General features: G+C 42.0%; 1 protein-coding gene across 1 annotated transcript in view; it reads left to right on the top strand.

Moving 5' to 3' along the window:
• cacna2d2a (calcium channel, voltage-dependent, alpha 2/delta subunit 2a) overlaps positions 1 to 19,276 on the top strand; it is a gene marked incomplete at both ends in the record, with an annotated part of 322,235 nt that extends 302,959 nt beyond the window's left edge. The window contains 17 exons of the mRNA XM_080728771.1: positions 195 to 271; positions 3,949 to 4,009; positions 8,766 to 8,863; positions 9,873 to 9,963; positions 10,946 to 11,008; positions 11,797 to 11,900; positions 12,693 to 12,791; positions 13,408 to 13,499; positions 13,622 to 13,669; positions 14,922 to 14,993; positions 15,116 to 15,268; positions 15,616 to 15,668; positions 15,837 to 15,892; positions 16,748 to 16,871; positions 17,565 to 17,674; positions 18,391 to 18,473; positions 19,154 to 19,276. Of these exons, the coding sequence (XP_080584897.1) occupies positions 195 to 271; positions 3,949 to 4,009; positions 8,766 to 8,863; positions 9,873 to 9,963; positions 10,946 to 11,008; positions 11,797 to 11,900; positions 12,693 to 12,791; positions 13,408 to 13,499; positions 13,622 to 13,669; positions 14,922 to 14,993; positions 15,116 to 15,268; positions 15,616 to 15,668; positions 15,837 to 15,892; positions 16,748 to 16,871; positions 17,565 to 17,674; positions 18,391 to 18,473; positions 19,154 to 19,276 (1,507 nt within the window). The remainder of the gene's footprint in view (positions 1 to 194; positions 272 to 3,948; positions 4,010 to 8,765; positions 8,864 to 9,872; positions 9,964 to 10,945; positions 11,009 to 11,796; positions 11,901 to 12,692; positions 12,792 to 13,407; positions 13,500 to 13,621; positions 13,670 to 14,921; positions 14,994 to 15,115; positions 15,269 to 15,615; positions 15,669 to 15,836; positions 15,893 to 16,747; positions 16,872 to 17,564; positions 17,675 to 18,390; positions 18,474 to 19,153) is intronic.

Below are 19,276 nucleotides of genomic sequence, written 5' to 3'. Positions count from 1 at the left end.
GCGGTTTTCTGTGTTTATGCAACTGTCTTGGGATCCAACACCCATCCCATTTGGTAATCTTCCCCCTATCGTTTTACAGTTTGTGTGTCAACCTGTTTACAGATTAGAGCTAACGCGTGTGTGTGTGTGTGTGTGTGTGTGTGTGTGTGTGTGTGTGTCTGTGTGTGTGTGTGCGTGTGTGCGTGTGTACACAGTCTGGGCTTGGTACTGCCTACATACAGTGAGAACCACATCAAAGCCAACCTGAGCGACCAGATCCTACAGGTGCAGTGTAAGTACTGGGGAACCCTCAACATGCATCTTTCTCTCTCTCTCTCTCTCTCTCTCTCTCTCTCTCTCTCTCTCTCTCTCTCTCTTTCTCTCTCTCCCTCTCTCTCTATATCTCTCTCTATCCATGTCCCAAATATGACCTCCCTCTCTTACCGAGTCCTTGGTCCTCCGGTCTGCAGTCATCCGAGTGGAGCCCTATCCTCCTGCTCCTCTCGTCCTCTCCTCTACCTCTCTCTCTCTTTCTCTCTCTCACGCTGTCCAACCACACAGGAACTTGCCTGGGGTCTCCAGGCTCTACTCTATACTGCCCCCTACTGCCCCCTCTCTATAAGTCCCTCCTGTCTTCATGCTGTGCTGTTCAACCCGGTGATGTTTTTTTCCTTCGCACTCTCGCCGAAGAAAAAAACAAACCACTTGAAATGTCAGAAAGGTGAAAGCTGTGGTTTTTACTGTGTGTTTACGAAAAAAGGTGAAAATAATGGTGACCTTGTGCTATTATTTTTTTTGCCAAATGCTCTCGCCTCTTCTACCGACCAAAAGTAATGATTCTGAAGCATCCCCGTGTTGTTGATAGTCTTTGAATGTTTTTTTCTTTTTCTTCTTTTTTTTTCTGAATGAACCGTGAAAACAGGCATGCTTTTCACTTCCTTCTGATTATTTATTAATTTACTTGTTTGTTCTTTTTGTTATAATTTCTTTCTATCTAGTGTTTTTGTTGGGGTAGTACTTTGTGTGTGTGTGTGAATGTTTTCTGTTGGACTGCTGACTGTGAGATGTTCTCTGGTCTTTGGAATCATTCAGTATGGGAACTCCCACAAAAGCACAGGCCTCATCCACTGTGGGAGTTGTGGGGTTTTTGTGAGTCTGAATGGAGACATCTGTTGTCTCGCTCATTCGTTCTCTCTCCAGACCCTCTTTTTCCTGACTTGCATTGTGTTTCGTTTTTTTTGTGAGTTTCAAATCCTCCATGGTTAACTTTCATAATGCTGGTTTTCATCTGTCTTTGAATTATTATTATTATGTTTTCCTTTTCACTTACATTTCCTTCTGTTTGATTTTCCGTTATTATCCTGGTTTTGTTTGGTCTTTTTTTTTTACCCCCCGTCATTTTCTTCAGTTCCTTGTTTTGCTCTCGCAAATAAGACGTTTAATTTCTCTGTTTTTCTTTTTGTGTCTTTGCTCTTTCTTTTCTTGTCTCGTTTTGACTTAATTGGTTTTCCTTCCTTTTTGAGAAAACAATATTTTTATTCAAACCAGTAATTGAATAAAATATTGTCTGTGATCCTCCTCCCTTCCCACCCGATTCCCCTATTTCTTTTTCTTGCTCACTTCTACTCCAGCCGGATTACGCTCACCGGGCAAGTATACATCATATTGGTCCACGTCTTCTTACCCTTTTTACTTCCTATACTCCCTCACCGCTGACACCCCCCCTCTCGTCCTGAACCTCTCTGCTGCCCCCTCCCCTCCCTCCCAACCCCTCACCCGTCCCAGCCTGCTTGCCTCCGTCCTAGTTCCCTTCTTTCTCTCCTCTTCCTCCTTTTTTCCCTCCTCCTCAAAGGCCGATTCATACTTCGTCGCGCGCCATTAATAGCTAACAATACCTGCAAGCCTGCAATGTTGCGAGCTTGTAGTTTGGGGGCTATTCTTGGGTCGTTCTCGGCGCGCGACGGAGAATCCGTCAGGCTCAACCCTCCTCCTCCTCCTCCTCCACCCACACCCACCCTTCTTTGCTGCAGCTCAGATCCCAACATCTCTCACGATGGCTCTTCCAGTCCCCCTCCCACCCTCCCTCCCTCCCACCTCCTCCCGCCCAATGTCCAGCGTCTCCTCTGTTCCAGTCACACGACTAAACACCTTCCTACTTCCCGATGGAAGACAGACATTCATGTTCTCTGTTTAAACTTGTCTTTTTGTCCCCCCCTCCCCCCAGCCCTCTCTGATGAGGGTCTCTAAACGGCTCGTTGTCTCTCTCTCTCTCTCTCTCCTCTCCCATTTCTCTCTCGAGTCACGTTTCTGTCTTTTGTCATTCTCCTCTTTCTCCCTCTCTACCCCTTTCTGCCTCGTGGCTTCTGTAGAGCTCCTCTGTCTTTCTCTCCTTTTTCATTCTCCTTAAAATGTCATGTTAGCTAAGACGTGTCCTAACTACTTGATGGAACAAAATAATAAAACGATACCCAATGACTATAAGAGCTCTAAATACTTCAAGTTTCAACAGATAAACACACATCTTTATAGTCTATCTTAACCATTTAAAACCTAGAGTTGACTGGGGTCGCCCCGGGGTCTACACTTGGGCCCTGTCCTTTTCCCCACTACACCAAATCTCTTAGTTGAAAGTAGTCGATCTACAAGCTCACAGCTTTACTTCTAGAGCTTGTAGATCTGCCACTTTCACTGAATGTCCACTGTCATGTCCAGAATAGTAGCTACTGTACCCCTAAACTATGACAGAAGAACATAGAATACAACTACAGCCACATTTATTTTATTAAAGATAATTCAATGAATACATAAATTAATTAAAAAATAATAGATATATACAAATTATATGTTGTAAACAAAAGTGAATTGCAGAACCTCAATAAGAAAAATACTTAGATATAGACAGATAGACTTAAGTATAGAGTACACAAATAAACCTTAAATCGATTTGACTTCACTTTGACGTAGCGCTCTCCTTGGCGGAGGGTAAATGAAACCTCTGTGATCTAAAGCTCAGGCGTCAACCTGCTGACTGAGCCTGCTGAGCCGCGCGCCTCGCGCCCACCCATGGGTCCTGTCATGTTGTTGGGTGTCAGACCCTTGGCAACAGCACCCTGCCCACCCGGCGGCCTCGTTTGTCGTCCCCCTCCTGTAATCCCCTGTCTCCATCAGCTTGTCTCCCCTCCCCTCTCACCCCTCAGACTGCCCGCAGGGCATGGCACGGCCACATCACCGTCCGCCGCTAAAACCTTGACGCGGATGTGCAAGGCATTGTGGGCGCAATACTACCTGGGCACTCGATTTCTTTTTTTTAGCTGTTCAAGAAGTATTATGTTCCATTCGTGCTCTGTCTCCCAATTACAGGTCTGAAATGACGACACACCAGAAACATGCTGGATATGTAGGCGCTTAACTTGTGACGTCTGCTTAGGATTGTCTCTTTGCCCATAAGTTGCCCTTCCAAATGCCCTTCACAATGCAGTGCACCTCCTCTCATTATGTGTCTCTCAGTGCCCTCTCCCCTGCCAGTCTGAGGGGTGACCACTTCCATCAGGACTCCCTGCGCCACCCACCTCCCCCCCTGCAATAGTTGGCCATGTTGATGCCTGCCTGAGAAAAAGAAAGCACTCGCTTTGTGGTTCATTTCTGTCTGAGAACTTGCTTCTTGACGTGTGTAAGTCAGTTCTCAGACATCCAAAACAAAAGCAGACTGAAAACCAAAAAAAATCACACTAAAGAAAAATCTGCTACGGCAGCGACAATCAGGTTTTGAGTGGATTCAGGTTTAACATTTGATGAGGCACCATATTGGCTAACGCTGGTGTAACCCCCATAATTCCTCAGTGTTGCTATGGTACAGTCCCCTTCTCTGCGTCCCTGCACCTCTGAAGAACAACTGCTGTTTATTTTTTCCCACAACCCGCTGCTCAGCGCGTGGCTCTTCCCAGATAATCTTCCCCCTTTCTGTTGCAGATTTTGAATCACTGCTGCCAAACAGTTTTGAATCTGAAGGACATGTGTTCATAGCACCCAGGTAGCCCTGTGTGAATGCTTGCTGTCTTCCCATTGTGTGGATCAGTGGTTCTCAAACCTTTTTTTAGTTTTTTTTTATTTCAAGGTCACCCGTAGTCTTGCCAGCCAGACTGTTGCCTCCCACCCACAATTTTCAAACGCTTCCATCATACAGTCTGAAAATGATCCGGGAATAAAGTGGATGTCCCACCTCCCCATCCGCTTCCATCTCGTCTTTGCAGTCGCACAAATTTGGCCTACTGTAAGATCGAATTATTCGAAGCCACTTGAACATTTTAACATATATTTTAAAATATATATATGGGTCAGTGACGTGACGCCCCAAAAAATGTGTTTTTAAAAAAACTTTAAATTGCAGGCATAAAAGTTATTTACTTTTGTTCTACTCACTCTCAACCTTATGGAAATACATTTTGTTTTTAGATATTTTATTGGAATCAGACTTTATTCAGCAGTTTGTTGTACTTGTGCCTAAAATCGTCATATGGTGTGACATGAAAATAATTGTTCATAAAATGAAAATGGAGTACATCTTTCTTAAGTTACTCACTTTATCAAAGTCCTTTATCATAACTAACCAGTGATCCACTATAGTTTTTTGAAAATTAATTATATCTGTATATTTTTTTCATAATCGACACTCTGTGTGAGGCCCATGTTTATGATCTTACAACATATTTTAAATGTATTCTGTCAAAACTTTCTCTAAAATTACACAAATATTTGTGACTCTTCCTGATAATATTCTCTATGTAATCCATAAACATTCTTTTGGTTTAATCATTAATAAAGGTATGATTTCTCACTATTTGGAATGTCACACCAAATGATTTAGTGTCACACCGTATGATCATATCTTCATGTGTCAAAGCAAACTGTGTTTTAACCTACCTATTAGTGAGTACTGAACTTTACTGATTGATTAAACAATTACCCAGGATAACATGGCCTTAATATTTCTGAACAGGATATTATTGTAGGGCTTTAACATGGGATAAGAAAGAATTGTAGTAGTAGATGGATGATGAGGATGTGCACAGGAATGCTACGCACACCTAAGTCTTCTGCCGGCCCACGGCAGAAGGATCCTAAAGGGACAATAAGGCGCATAGCCACACTTGGAGCCAAGGCATTGAAGGCAACATTTTATTAACACCAATTAGTGGAAACAGAACTCAGCATTCAGGTAAATTGCTTTTTTCCGAAGTCTCCTGAACTTGAACACAGCATTTTGTGTTGAACAAATGTAATTAGGAATCATGACATTACACCACATCTCCACTAGCTAAAGAGTGCTGGGTTGCGCAACTCCGAAAATAGCTGATCTACAAGCTCTCGCAGCACAACGTGTTGAGAGCTTGTAGATCAGCTATTTTCGCTAGTTTTGTCTCGGGTCCTACCTTAACACTGTTCACTGTCCAGTCCAGTGAGTGAAAGTACAAAAGTATTAGATCAGATTAGATTATACATTTAGACTGTATTGTACATCAGCCAGTCGTATTTGGTGAGGGTAGCAAACCGGCTGCCTTGTTGCGGTTCTGCTATGCCACAGACAACCTCCTGCTCTTCGTAGAAAATGCAGTCTCGCCCCTTTGGCTCCTCTCTCCTTGCTGGGTCATTGTTTAGTTTCTCCCTGTACTTTCTCGTTCTCTCAGCACTTGTCATTTTCCAGCTGACAAAAGAAAATGGAATGTATAGTTTAAGACAAAGAGAAAATATTGTTTAGATTGAAACAATATGTTAAGGTTTCTGTGAAGGGGTTTCTGCTCTGTCTGATGAATTTGAAGTATCACTGAATGAAGCTAAATTACATTTTATGAAAAAATGTTTAAAACAAATGTTTAAATGTACAAAAGAAACATGGAACTTTGTTATTTGTTGTTATATCTGTAGTTAAATACAGTATAAATCATATGGTGTGACAGTCAAGTCATATGGTGTGACAAGCAGACATGTCACACCATATGATTAAGTGTCACACCATATTACTGTTTTCTCCATTTAGGTTTACCTTGAGGCTACTATGTACACATTAGCATGCTAACAGCATGCTAGCTATAACAAAGCAGCCTAGATCTACATGGAAATATGACCAAAACTTCAAATAACTTAAGCTTTTTTTAAAGAAAAGGTGTCACACCAAAAGACATCCAGAATGGTGAGTTTGTCAACGTTTCAACAAGATGGCATTTCATGAAAATGTTAAAATCATAACTCACCTCAGACACCTGTCTTGCAGTTGTGCTGGGAGTGCTGAATAGCCTTACAGAAGAAGGACCTCTCTAGCCAATAGGTGTCCAAATAATTGCCTGTTTAATTTTTCCAAACTAGTGTCACACCAAATGATTTTGGGTTGGGGGACAAAATGTTTTTGATCAGAAATGACTGAAAACATTATGCTTTGACTTTGAAAAGATATAGGCTCAAAATAGACATTTTTTTTAGCCTAAATTCATTTTCAAATGATTTTTAGCAATTCTTTTTCTTAGTTTTATTCAAGTTCCCACTTTGAGAAACAAGGTCAGGACAGTCACACCATATGAGTTTTGCCATGTTTGGTTGAAGATTCTGAAGAAATGAGGAATGAAATGTTTTAATCTTGAGTAAGTTCACATAAAGCTTAATGTCCTGCACAATATTCAGAAGGTTTTTGACAAATATATTTTTTATTTATACATGTTTGACACCGAGGACAGCGAAAACGTTACGTCACGTCACCCACCCATATATATATAATATATATAAATATATATTTCTTGAATGGAAATGACAGACATCTCAGCTTTCGGGAAGTGTAGTTCTATAGTATTATGTGGAAACCTTTTATGTCCAAAACCATCGCTTTTTTTCGTTTATCTTTTTAAGAACGATTTAAAATATTGTAAATAGCTGATCTACAAGCACACAAACTGCCCAACAGCGATGATATACAGTAGGCTACTGGCATTCGGAGATTGTGGAATAGAAGTCTGGCCCTTTAAGACTAGGATACCCATAACTCTGAGAGTGTACAAATGTCTGTCCGTTTGTACATTCTCAGAGTCACAGACCTGCAAGGGTCCATTTGGTTCCATTTTTACGCTCTCATTTGGAACCCTCTCAAGGTCCTTGGACCGCACTTTGAGAACCACTGGTGTGGATGGTCATCCGTGTTTTGGGGTTTGCTTCATCTCTTTCAGCCCTCACCATTATCGTCTGTTTATTTTCCACTTTCCCGAGTTACACGTTTCATTTTAAGGTGTCTACGTTTTTTGCATTGTGTGTGAAATGGTTGGTTTTCATTCTTTCTGTCCCTTTTTCTTATTTTTTTCCATTTAGTGTGATTTTGTGCACTTATAGTGAGAAATGCTACTACTGTACAGGCAGTGGTGGAAAGTTACAACATTTTACTTAAGTACAATTTTGAGGTAGTGTATTTTACTTGAGGATTTTCATTTTATGCTACTTTAAGCTCACACTCTCACACAACATTTCAGGTTGAAATATTGTACTTTCCACTCCACTATATTTAGTTGACAGCTTTACTCACACAGTAACATTGTAGACACAATGGATAAAATAAGGTTTGTTACTAGGTTGGGAACCACTGGACTGAGCTAGTACTTTCAGCAGCTACAATGGTAACATGCTGCTTACACACGACAGTATTCATTATCTAATAATTATATCATAATACTATGTCAGTCAGAGGGACCAAACCAAAATTAAAGTGCAAGTATATGTTGCTGCTAATTATGTATGTATTTACTCAAGCAGGATCTTTCATGGAGGGATTTGACTTCTAATGGAGTATTATTGATATTTTTGTACTTTTGGTTAATATTTCTCCCACCTCTGGCAACAAGACCTATGAGTCAATTTATTAAAAAAAAGTAATAAAATAGAATTCATCATAATATTAATATTTGGAATCCAGTGGACTCCCCATCCTTCCAAATTTTGCGGTATACAATAATGAAATGATTTCATAAATCTCTCTCTCGCCAAAACCACTTCGCATGTTGCCATGTCATGCTGCATGTTTGTATCTGTTAATACATTTAGTTATTAACTGAAGTACTGGAATCTTATAAGATGATATACAGTAATTGCTACAAACAAGTAAATTATGTGATAAAAAAAAGATTGTCAAAATATTGTCTGCATGCGCTCTTTTTTTCTGTTTGTTTTAAATCAAATCGTACTCCTCAGACTGCGACCTTATATTCCGAAAGATCGACAAACAAACCCACGCCTTCATTGTTCTGCCTCTGCTGTGCTCAGCAATCCGATCCATATTTCACTTTGACTGACAGCTCTGCCGTCAGCATATTGGAATATGCCCTTGGGACATGCACGCTATGTAAGAAACTGTGGCGGACGTGCAGATGGGCTCATGAATCCCAAAGCATTGTTACGCCTGATTTATGTTTAGTAGTGCACCGCGACGCGCACCTGAAACGGACGATCGTCAAGCTCACGATGCATTGATTGGCGACGCATTGTGAGCTTGTAGATCAGATATTTTCAGTGCACGCCACTCAGCGAGCAACTCAGTGTAAATCAGGCCTTATCCTGCGGGATTCCTGTATCAGGGGGAAATGAGGCAAGAAGGAGGGTAAACGCTGTGTGTGTGTGTGTGTGTGTGTGTGTGTGTGTGTGTGTGTGTGTGTGTGTGTGTGTGCGTGTGCGTGTGTGTGTGCGTGTGCGTGCTCGTTGTTGTTCAACGTTCTCTCCTGAATCTAAAAGAAAGCGTCTGTGGGCTCATCTCTCCTCAGGGAATACTGCAATGATCTAGAACTCACCAGCAACAACACAGAGTTCCTGCTCAACTTCATCGCTCTCATGGAGAAGGAGACGCCCGACTCCAAACAATGTGAGCTCGTCTCGGTCGCTTAATTCTCTCTCTCTCACACACTCACACACTGTTGGTTTAATGTTATAGCGGCGCGGCTCTGCGAGCTCTCTAAGAGAGGGGTCTTTGTGTGTGTGTGTGTGTGTGTGTGTGTGTGTGTGTGTGTGTGTGTGTGTGTGTGTGCGTGCGTGCGTGTGTGCGTGCGTGCGTGCGTGCGTGCGTGTCTGGAGCCCAATCTCCAAAACCGCTGGACTGATCAGCGCCAAGAAACCTTCCTTGCCTGAGTCCTATGTCATAGATATGTAATACACTGGGGTCACATGAATAGGGCTGTCACAATCATTACATAATCGTCTAATAGCAATTATTTGAGGTAATCGCAATTATTTTGCATAATCATCATAATCGTTTCCATGTTGAGAAATGTTAATATAGTTACAAACAAATATGTCAGTAATTTCTTTGTATATGTAAGTTATGTGTCATGATTGCCATGGCAACTTCAAAGCCTAAAAGCCAAACAGAAATGTAATTGTCATCGACAAATACACTATTACCCGTATTTTCCGGACTATAAGGCGCACTTAAAAGCCTTTAATTTTCTCAAAAAACTACAGTGCGCCTTATAGTCCAGTGCACCTTATATATGGATCATTCATTGACATTGACATTCCCTTTAGCACAGCTCCATCTGTTGGATGCATAACGCAACGGTAGCGTCTATTATGTGCGCCTTATAGTCAGGTGCGCCTTATATATGAAAACAGTTTGAAAATAGACCATTCATTGACAGTGCGCCTTATAGTCAGGTGCGCCTTATAGTCCAGAAAATACTGTAAATCGTTAATCGCAATTATTTGAGTGACAATTAATCGTCATGTAAAATGTCTTAATCGTGACAGCCTTACACATGAAGTCCCAGTTCCACACCGGACACACAGCGTTTCTGTGTGGACCCCCAGATCCACATAATGTCTTCTGGTTTTTATTTTTGTAACTCTTGTGTTTATTGTGTGTTTAATTTGTCCAGGTGACAACCTGCTCCTTCACAACTTGATTCTGGACACGGGCATCATCAGACAACTGGTGGAGAAGGTGTGGAAGAATAAAGATCTGAACACGTGAGTAGAGTCTCATAGACTGAGTGCTTCCAGTGAGTAGAGTCTCATAGACTGAGTGCTTCCAATGAGTAGAGTCTCATAGACTGAGTGCTTCCAGTGAGTAGAGTCTCATAGACTGAGTGCTTCCAGTGAGTAGAGTCTCATAGACTGAGTGCTTCCAGTGAGTAGAGTCTCATAGACTGAGTGCTTCCAGTGAGTAGAGTCTCATAGACTGAGTGCTTCCAGTGAGTAGAGTCTCATAGACTGAGTGCTTCCAGTGAGTAGAGTCTCATAGACTGAGTGCTTCCAATGAGTAGAGTCTCATAGACTGAGTGCTTCCAGTGAGTAGAGTCTTATAGACTGAGTGCTTCCAGTGAGTAGAGTCTTATAGACTGAGTGCTTCCAGTGAGTACAGTCTCACTCTCATAGAGTGATCAATCAATCGATTGTGTTCCTTGGATCAATGGATCAATTCTAATTATATATCGTCGTTGTCGGGTGAAAACCTTGTATGTCCAAAACCGTTCGTTTTCCATTTATCATTTTAAAAATTATTTAAACTGTGAATACGAGGTTTTTGCCCGACAGTGACAATATATTTCAAATTTTGTATTTATTGTTATGGATAATATTTACTATTTTTATTATTAAATTCTATGCCACCTCACAAGATCTTTTTTTTTTTTTTTTGCCTCTCCGGCACACTTTTGTTATTGTATACCACCATTTTTAATGAACAGAATTATTTTCTCTTCCTTTCCCATGTGTTTTTAACTAAACTAAACTAAAACAGTATACCTTTAGTTCATTCATTTTTCTTTTAATATTAATGTTGTATTATCATGAAAATCTTTGTTTTGCCATTCATTTGGTGGCCCATGGCAATGGTGGCAATATCCTGTCGGTGGGAATCGCTGCTTTAGAGTTTAGACGGTTCCAGGCTTTCCAAGCGTTACACAAGCGATTTACAACCTAACATCTTCCTCTCTCTCCTCTCCCCCAGCTATGGGTTTCTAGCCCTGTTTGCTGCGACAGATGGAGGTCTCACAAGAGTGTTTCCTAACAAGTATGTACTGTATACTGTATGTTCACACAAGCTTCTTGTGTTTGTTGTTGCTGTCACAGCTTTGTTGTTCTGCTGTGACATCCCATTCTGTGCTGTTCTGTTTCAGCCTCTTACCATAAGTGGGGACTGGGGAGCAGTGTTGCCAAGTATGCTTATTATAAGCGACTTTGGGCTTGTTTTTCTGTGAAGTTGCCTTTAAATATTGGTAGTTGCGGGTTGTGTTTTTTGGGGGGTCTTGTTTCTAAAGTGTACTGTAGTTGCTTGTTTGGGCTTTCAAACATTTTTATTTGTATTTGTCCACAGGCCCACATCTGAAAGTATTTTGTGCCCTGGACCCCCATACACAATAGCTGATGTATTTGGGGTTCAAGGGGTAAAACTGTCTGCTTGTTTCTCTCGTAAACCAGGGGCGTCAATTGGGTATGGCAGGGGTATGCAGCTGCCATACCCTGGGTCCAGGGAGAAAATAAAAGTAAGCCATTTACCATGAGACGGAGTGGGTTGTTGGCTGATTTACCACTGTTTCAGGGTTGTGGCACGAGCCAAACCCCAAACAACCCTGATATTCCGTAGGTCAGCTTCACAGGTGCTTCACATGTGCAATGCATTATTGTTAATTGTGGCACGTTTACTAACATGCCAAGTTTAGCTGCACTTGAACAACCGTTCCAGGCTGCCATATCCAGCCCAAGAAACTGTAGAAACGGGGGAAAAAAATAAAATGTACTTCTTAAAATAAATGTATCATGCCTGTTGCTGAACACCCTGTCCCTGGTGTTCATTATCAGGGCTGCAGAGACCTGGGAGGAGGACCCCGAGCCTTTCAACGCCACCTATTACCGCCGCAGTCTGGACAACAAGGGCTACATCTTCAGAGCGCCTTATCGGACAGGTGAGCCACGCTCTTACCAGTCTGGCCGTATCCAGTGGAGGGAAGAAACTAAGAACATTTACTCAAGTATTGTACTTACGTACTGTTTTTAGGTTCTTTGCTTTACTTGAGTATGAACACCCGCCCCCAAAACACACTCGCCCCCATTTTTCCGTAGGCCGCTCGACCCCAGCGGTTCTTGTATTCTTGTTTGTTTTACAAGAAGAGGTTAAGGTTAGGAATACGTAACGTTTATGGTTAGGCATTGTTTCACTGAGGTTACGTTTGGGGATAAGGTTAGGTTTTGGCATAGTTTTACTGAGGTTATGTTTAGAAATACCTGGTGGCAACCGTTTTGACCCGGCGAGGGTGTTTTGGGGTGAGAATACACTGAAGAATACACTGCTGAGATGCAGTGTATTCCACTGCATCTCAGCGACAAATACTTTTTATTCTACTACATTTGTTTGATGCAGTGTATTCCACTGCATCTCAGCGACAAATACTTTTTATTCTACTACATTTGTTTGAAAGCTTTAATTACAAGTTACTTTTCAGATCTAGCTTATTATTAAAACATGTACATTAATAATTTAAGCCCTATTTTATACTTTTGTCTATTCGAACATTTTAAGTAAAATGTACATTTTATTTGTGAGTACTTTTTTTCACCTTTGGCCGTACTTTATCTCCAACAAACAATTCCTTCTTGAGGCTCTGCAGTCTAGACAGTTAGTCATGTTGTTGTTGTTGTTGTTGGCTGTCCCTGACGGCGTTTCTGGCTGGCCTTTCTGTTTTGTTCGTGTACGCCAGCGAGGGACGAGGAGCTGAACCCAGACAACGACACCATAGGGGTGCTGGTTAGCACTGCAGTGGAGATCACCGTGGGTGGGAAGACCGTCAAACCCGCAGGTGGGCCCCGCAATCACACAAGAGAGAAAGAGAGAGAGAGAAGACACAGAAGGATTTTTTTTAAAGGAATTATCTCACCAGGCATTAATTCTAAAATAGAGTTTCCAGTAGAGGACAAAATACTCACATTTTCCACTTATTTATTTGGCATTTATTTATTTATTTTTGGCCAAATTAATAAGTCGAAACGGGAGTATTTGTGACAACAACAAAGCTTACTTTGTGACAAGCTTATATTTTGTGACAATGAAACTTACCTCAATCCTAACGCGTACGCTTACGCGTTAGCGTTTTTTTTTTGTGTGCCAAATTAAATAGGTGGGAAAAGTGCTTATTTTATCTACTATTAACTTGAAGTTTGGCATGTGCTATCTTTTTCATATTTGGGATAATTATGTATAGTGGATTTTGGGGTTTAGAAACGCCACTGTGTTGATGTGAAACTTCTTTATCTAACTTGTGCATATAATTCTCTATTTGTCCTCTTTTGTGTGTTAACGTTATGTGTGTGTTTGTTTGTTTGTTTGTTTGTGTGTTGGCGTGTGCATGTGTGTGTCTGCATGCTCGTTTGCTGTTCTCTCTCTCTCTCTGTTGTTTGGTGTATCTTCTCTACCAGTGGTTGGAGTGAAGCTGGACCTGGAGGCCTGGACGGACAAGTTCAAGATCCTGGCCAGCAACCATACCGATAACCGCCAAGGCTCAAACACGGTACCATAATGACTAATTCCAATGTTGATGCAAAACCTACTGTATGGCACCATGGAAATTCATCAGGATATTTACCTAATCGTTCATTTATTCACACGTTGTCATTTTGTTTACCGTGGCAGTGTGGACCGAACAGCGGCTGTGAAATGGACTGTGAAGCCAACAGTGATGTAAGTCCATCATTGTGTGACAATTTGAATGAGCTCCCTGGGCTCTGAGTTAAAGGCCGTTGTCACAACGCGCTATAGCAACATTGCAGGGAGTGAACTTCTTGTGTTTCAAGCACACTGTTTAGATTCTCAACTTCAAGGATTCCCGGTTTATATGCATTATAGGCCACAGACCCCTTATTTGATCAAAAGAAATGTTATGACCTTGCAAAGGTTAAAATGTAAATTAGATAGCACGTTATATAGATCAGTGGCTCTCAACCTGTGGGTCAGGACCCCCAGGGGGGTCCCCAAACTATTTGGGGGGGGGGGGTCCCTAGATGATTAACTTAATGTGCAACATTGTTTTCTCTCTCAACAGTAAAAAAAAAAAAGAAAAAGAAAAACTAAAGTTTAAGTGTATAGAGGGTATCTGGACATTTTTTTTTTTTTTTTTTAAGATTGGTTTTTGGGCTTTTTGCTTTTATTGGATAGGACAGTAGACTGACAGGAAATGGGGGAGAGACAGGGAGTGACATGCGGCAAAGGTCGACCAGATCGGGAATCGAACCGGCGACGCCGACAGGCATTGATGCCGAAATGGCAATGCCTATATGGTATGCGCCTGGTCCACTAGGCCACCAGGCGCCCATCTGGACATTTCTAAAGTGACAATTCAATGACTTTTTAATACCTCTAAAATGACAAATTAAACAAATTGTCAAATATTAGAGGCAGAAATTGTGAAAATAGCCAATATATGGCGTTCCGAGGCGTTGTGAGCATGTAGATCTGCTATTTTCACAATAGAACCGTGTTATACAAAATGTAATGCCTCAACTCTTAGTGCTTGTCAGGGTGGGTTTTTAACTGGGGACCCAGTTAAAATATGATTCTTTTGGGTGTCACAGCCTGAAAAGGTTGAGAACCACTGATATAGATCACGCTAGTTTCACTGTGTGCCTGGTATCTTATAGTATTCTATAGTAAAGAAAATACACAGATCTTCTCTTCTGGGGGTCCCTGGCACAACACATTTTCAATGTAATATAGTTTCAATGTACAGATTAGTATTTTGATATTATACTGTTGCTGGGATCTTGTACATCTGCTATTTTTTAACATTTCTGAAAAATCTTGAAAGTGTTTGAAAAATCTAGAATAATTTTCATTTTCTTTTTTTAACACAAATCTTATCTTCCGGGGGTCCCTGGCACAAAACAGCTTCTTCTCACAAACAAAATTTTTTTTTTTCTTTTTTTCCTGTTTGCAGGACCTCCTGTGTTATTTGTTAGATGATGGAGGATTCCTGATCATGTCGAACCAGAAAGAGGATTGGAACAAGGTGACAATGAACTTTTTCATTCTCCTGGCGATAGTTAGTCTCTGTGGTGGTGGTGGTGGTGGTGGTGGTGTGTGAATCCTGGGCTCTGCCTGTAACTGCTTTTATCCCCTGTCCACCCGCAGGTTGGCATGTTCTTCAGTGAGGTGGACCCCTACCTGATGTACGCTCTCTATAACAGCTCCTTCTACAACCGCAAGCTTTCCAATGACTACCAGTCTGTGTGCGAGCCTATACCCAGCAGCAGCCATGGAGCGGCACCCAGAGCTGCTTTTGTGGTAAGAAAATAACAGAAATCCAACGGGAATGATGCAGTTTACTGTTTTTACATACTGTAGATACTTTAGATATTGCAGTATTGATACTTTTACTTAAGCAAAACATCTGAGTACTTTTTCCACCACTGTATGTATGTATGTACAGTATGTATGTATGTATGTATGTATGTATGTATGTATGTATGTATGTATGTATGTTTGTATGTATGTATGTATGTATGTATGTATGTATGTATGTATGTATGTATGTATGTATGTATGTATTTACTGTATGAACTGTATGTATGATTGGATTATAAGAACATACTTAGTATACTCAATCCTGTTTTCCGTTTTTACATGTATAGCCTACGGTGGCAGACTTTCTGAACCTGGCCTGGTGGACATCAGCAGCTGCATGGTGAGCTTTGAAACTATACAAACTAAACAGTGCGATGCCATGTACAGAAATACACTGCAATAATCCAAACTATACAATCTAAACAGGGCGATACCATTTGCACAAATACTCTGCAATAATCCAGTAATCCATGAGGTGAAAAGTCATTCACAAAGTGTCTTCCTCTAGGTCCTTTTTCCAGCAGTTCATCTATGGAATGGCATATCACAGCTGGTTCATCACAGGTGGGTGCACACTGCACAGCATAAACCTGTTGTGTTAATGTTAGTGTGCACATTAAAATCACCAAACAGACATTAACTATTCATTTAAAGCTGTACTGTGGAAGCTGCTCAACTAGTGGTCAGTAGCGGTATTGCTTTTTTTGGCCGGAGTCGCCGCGGACCACCGGAACGGGGGTCCGCGGACCACCGCGGCCGTCGCGAGCACCTCCGCCTCGCCGATACGCATCCGTAGAGCCGTCTCCCGTCATTTTTAGACCAGGATTGAGGGAGTAGCAGGCAAGATTCCTTCACCAATGTAAACACAGTTGCTGAGGGAAGCTACTTCCTAGACAGCAAGACAGCAAGACTCGCTGTGATTGGCCAGTGGTGTATGATCCGCGCTGTGATTGGCCGGTAGTGTATCATGTGGGAGATGACATCATTTTGCCGGGAAATTCTACCCCCCTCACAACTCACAGAAAACATATAAAGAGAAGGCTTCAGAAGCTGAAAATAACAGAGTGGGTGTTCTAAAACTTTAGTGATTTAACAGTTAGGACAATTTTAAGATTTGTTTTATAAAAAAAGTTACATGGTATAACTTTAACTAATAAAATGTTATTTGTGTTTACTTAACTTTTCTATCAATTACTCACCCCATACAGACATTGTTGCAATTAGTGCTCTCTGTCAGGAGAGGGAGACAACTGACAAACTAGATACTTTTGATGTTTTGTCACTGTAGTATGATCAAGTACTGTAAGGTGTTCATTTACGAAAAAGAAACACAAAAGGTTGGAATATAGAGATAAGAGGTTTCTGGCCGACAGCAACGATACATCAATCATATTGTATGTGCGTTGTGTCCCGCTACAGACAACGTGGAGGCAGAGGGTTTTGACGGCAGAGAGAGGAGCTGTGTGATGACTCAGACACAGTTCTACTTCACCAACATGAGCAGCTCCTACAACATGCTGCAAGACTGTGGCAACTGCTCCAGGTCTGTGGACACTGGCAAATGTTGCACGCACGCGCGCGCGCACACACACGCATGCACGCCCTCACATCGTACTGTAAATCATTGGACTAGTGACCCCCCGAAGAGAAGGTTTTATGATCTATGTAAAAAATAAAAATAAATAAAAGAAAATCCAAAAACTTTCAATATTTGAAAATTGCAGATGTACAACCTCGCTATTTTTTAATATAGCCAACGTCATGGATAAAGAGCTTAAAATGATGCTGTGAGCTTGTAGATCTGTTATTTTTGAATAGCCAACTTAATGGATCAAATGCTTAAAATGATAGTGATGAACTACTTTAGCTAGGGACCCCCCCCCCCCCCCCGCCCCTGGACCCAGTGGGACCCCACTTTGAGATCCAATGCTGTAAAGTTACACTACAAACAAATATAGCAGCAAAAGCAGCACCGTTCATTTGCAGTCAATGCTAATTAAACCATATCAGAGCTACAGTAATGGAATGGTCATAATATCAGTGCTGTCACCATGCTAGCTGATCCATTCGCTAATGAAGGGAGTGGCGCGGGGGAAGGAGTTGATGACAGTCCCTTCTCTCTTTTACCTTTCTCTCTTTTTCTGTCTCTTTTCCTATCTCTTTCTGTATCTCTCTCTCTCTCTCCCCATCCTCTCTCTCCCCTGTGTGCGTGTACTCTCTCTCTCTCTCTCTGCAGGCTGTTCCATGCCAAGAAGATAAACAACACCAACCTGCTGTTTGTGGTGGCAGAGAAGTTGCCTTGCAACACCTGTGAGATAGAGAAGCTCTCCCAGGAAGAAGTGGAGTGTATCCTTCTTTCTTCACACATGCCTCGCCAGCTGGCAGGAACCACAAAACTCTCTTAATCGCCGGATCGGGTTCCATCTCTTTATTGTCGTTCTATCTTTGCCCGCGGCTCAGCGCCAACTCTTTCGTCGTTCCGTTCAAGGTTATTGTAATTTTTCGCCATTGAATTATGCCCCCCCCCCCCCCCCACACACACACACACTCACACTCACACACTGTGTTACTCATTTGTATTCATGTCTTCGTATCTACGGTGTTCTTAACTGTGACATCTGGAGTGGGCTGTCAGTGCGTTATAGAAAGATCTCTTGTAAACTCTATAATCGCTTGAACCCCAACCCTGACTATTTAGGTGGGGAACATTTGGCAGAAATAGCGGATCTATATACAAGCTCTCAATGCGTTGCACGCAACGCATTGTTAGCTTGTCCGCTTCACTAAGTATGGAGGGTTTAAGCGGTTAAACGCTGTGTCACTACACATACTGCTACAGACTGGGGCGGCGCCTGTCACCATGGAGTGTTGGGCGGCAGGAGTAGTATGAAAGTTCTATGTCCTTATGGTAGGGACTCCTCACTGACAGGTGAGCCAGGATACAACAACAGCACAGCAGTAACACACAGAAATATGTGTGGGGAGGAGTTAATTGCCATAACTTATTTTCTTTCTTTTGTTATGTCTTGACAGTATAACGTTCCTTAATTAATCATTTCCAGACAAGAATGTCAATCCCTGTGAATCACTGGCTGCGGCTCGGTATCGAAAAGGGCCCTCCGTGTGCTTTGACAACGCACGATCTGTAAGACTTGTCCACATCACACCAACATGCACACAAACATGGACAAAAGCAAATCTGTACTTTGATCTGCCTCAAAGATTATTCCCAAAGATTGTAGCCTGAATTATGCACAGATGATTATGTAAATAGCTTGCTTTGCTGCTATTATAGTCACAATTGTCTTATTTGTTTGGAGATTTTCAAGTGGGCCCATATCCAGAAAAGGTCGAGAACCGCTGAAGTAGGTTTTCATCAGGCACGCATAGACATCAAAGGGGGCGTGAGGCCCTGCCCTTTATCCGTCTGTAAAAAGTGCCCTCTCAAGACCACAAATGTAGTTTTACTACGGTGAAAGAAATGTAAATGCCCTCTTTCCATGCCATACCCGAAGGCAGCATTCAAGAGAATTGCCTTGTCCAAACTCTCCTGAACATGAATGCCCACATACTATGTTGAAAGAATTGCCCTCTCTGTGTAGAAATCCATGCCGTACGCCACATCTCCAGTATTGACTTGATAATGTTTAGTTTAGTGTGGTATCAAGCACCGAAAATATCCGGCCTCCAAGCTCTTGTGAGCTTGGAGGTCTGCTATTTTCGATATTTTCACCAAAAGCCCCTTTTAGAAATTTCAGCCCCTGCCTCTCTAACATTCTTCGCACGTCCCTGGTTTTCATGCTGTGTCATTTCCTCCCTCTGCAGGAGAACACGTCAGACTGTGGGCGGGGCCACTCCTTCCGTCCCTCCCCTTACGTCTTACTGGCCGTTCAGCTGGCTCTGCTCTACCCGGTGGTCAGCCCTCATACTCCCTCTCTCTTGCTTTAA

This window comes from Nannobrachium achirus (genome assembly GCF_963921795.1).
Source record: "Nannobrachium achirus genome assembly, chromosome: 6".
Lineage (NCBI taxonomy): Eukaryota > Metazoa > Chordata > Actinopteri > Myctophiformes > Myctophidae > Nannobrachium > Nannobrachium achirus.
Note: the sequence above shows the minus strand (reverse complement) of the source record. Positions and strands in the feature narration are given on the sequence as shown.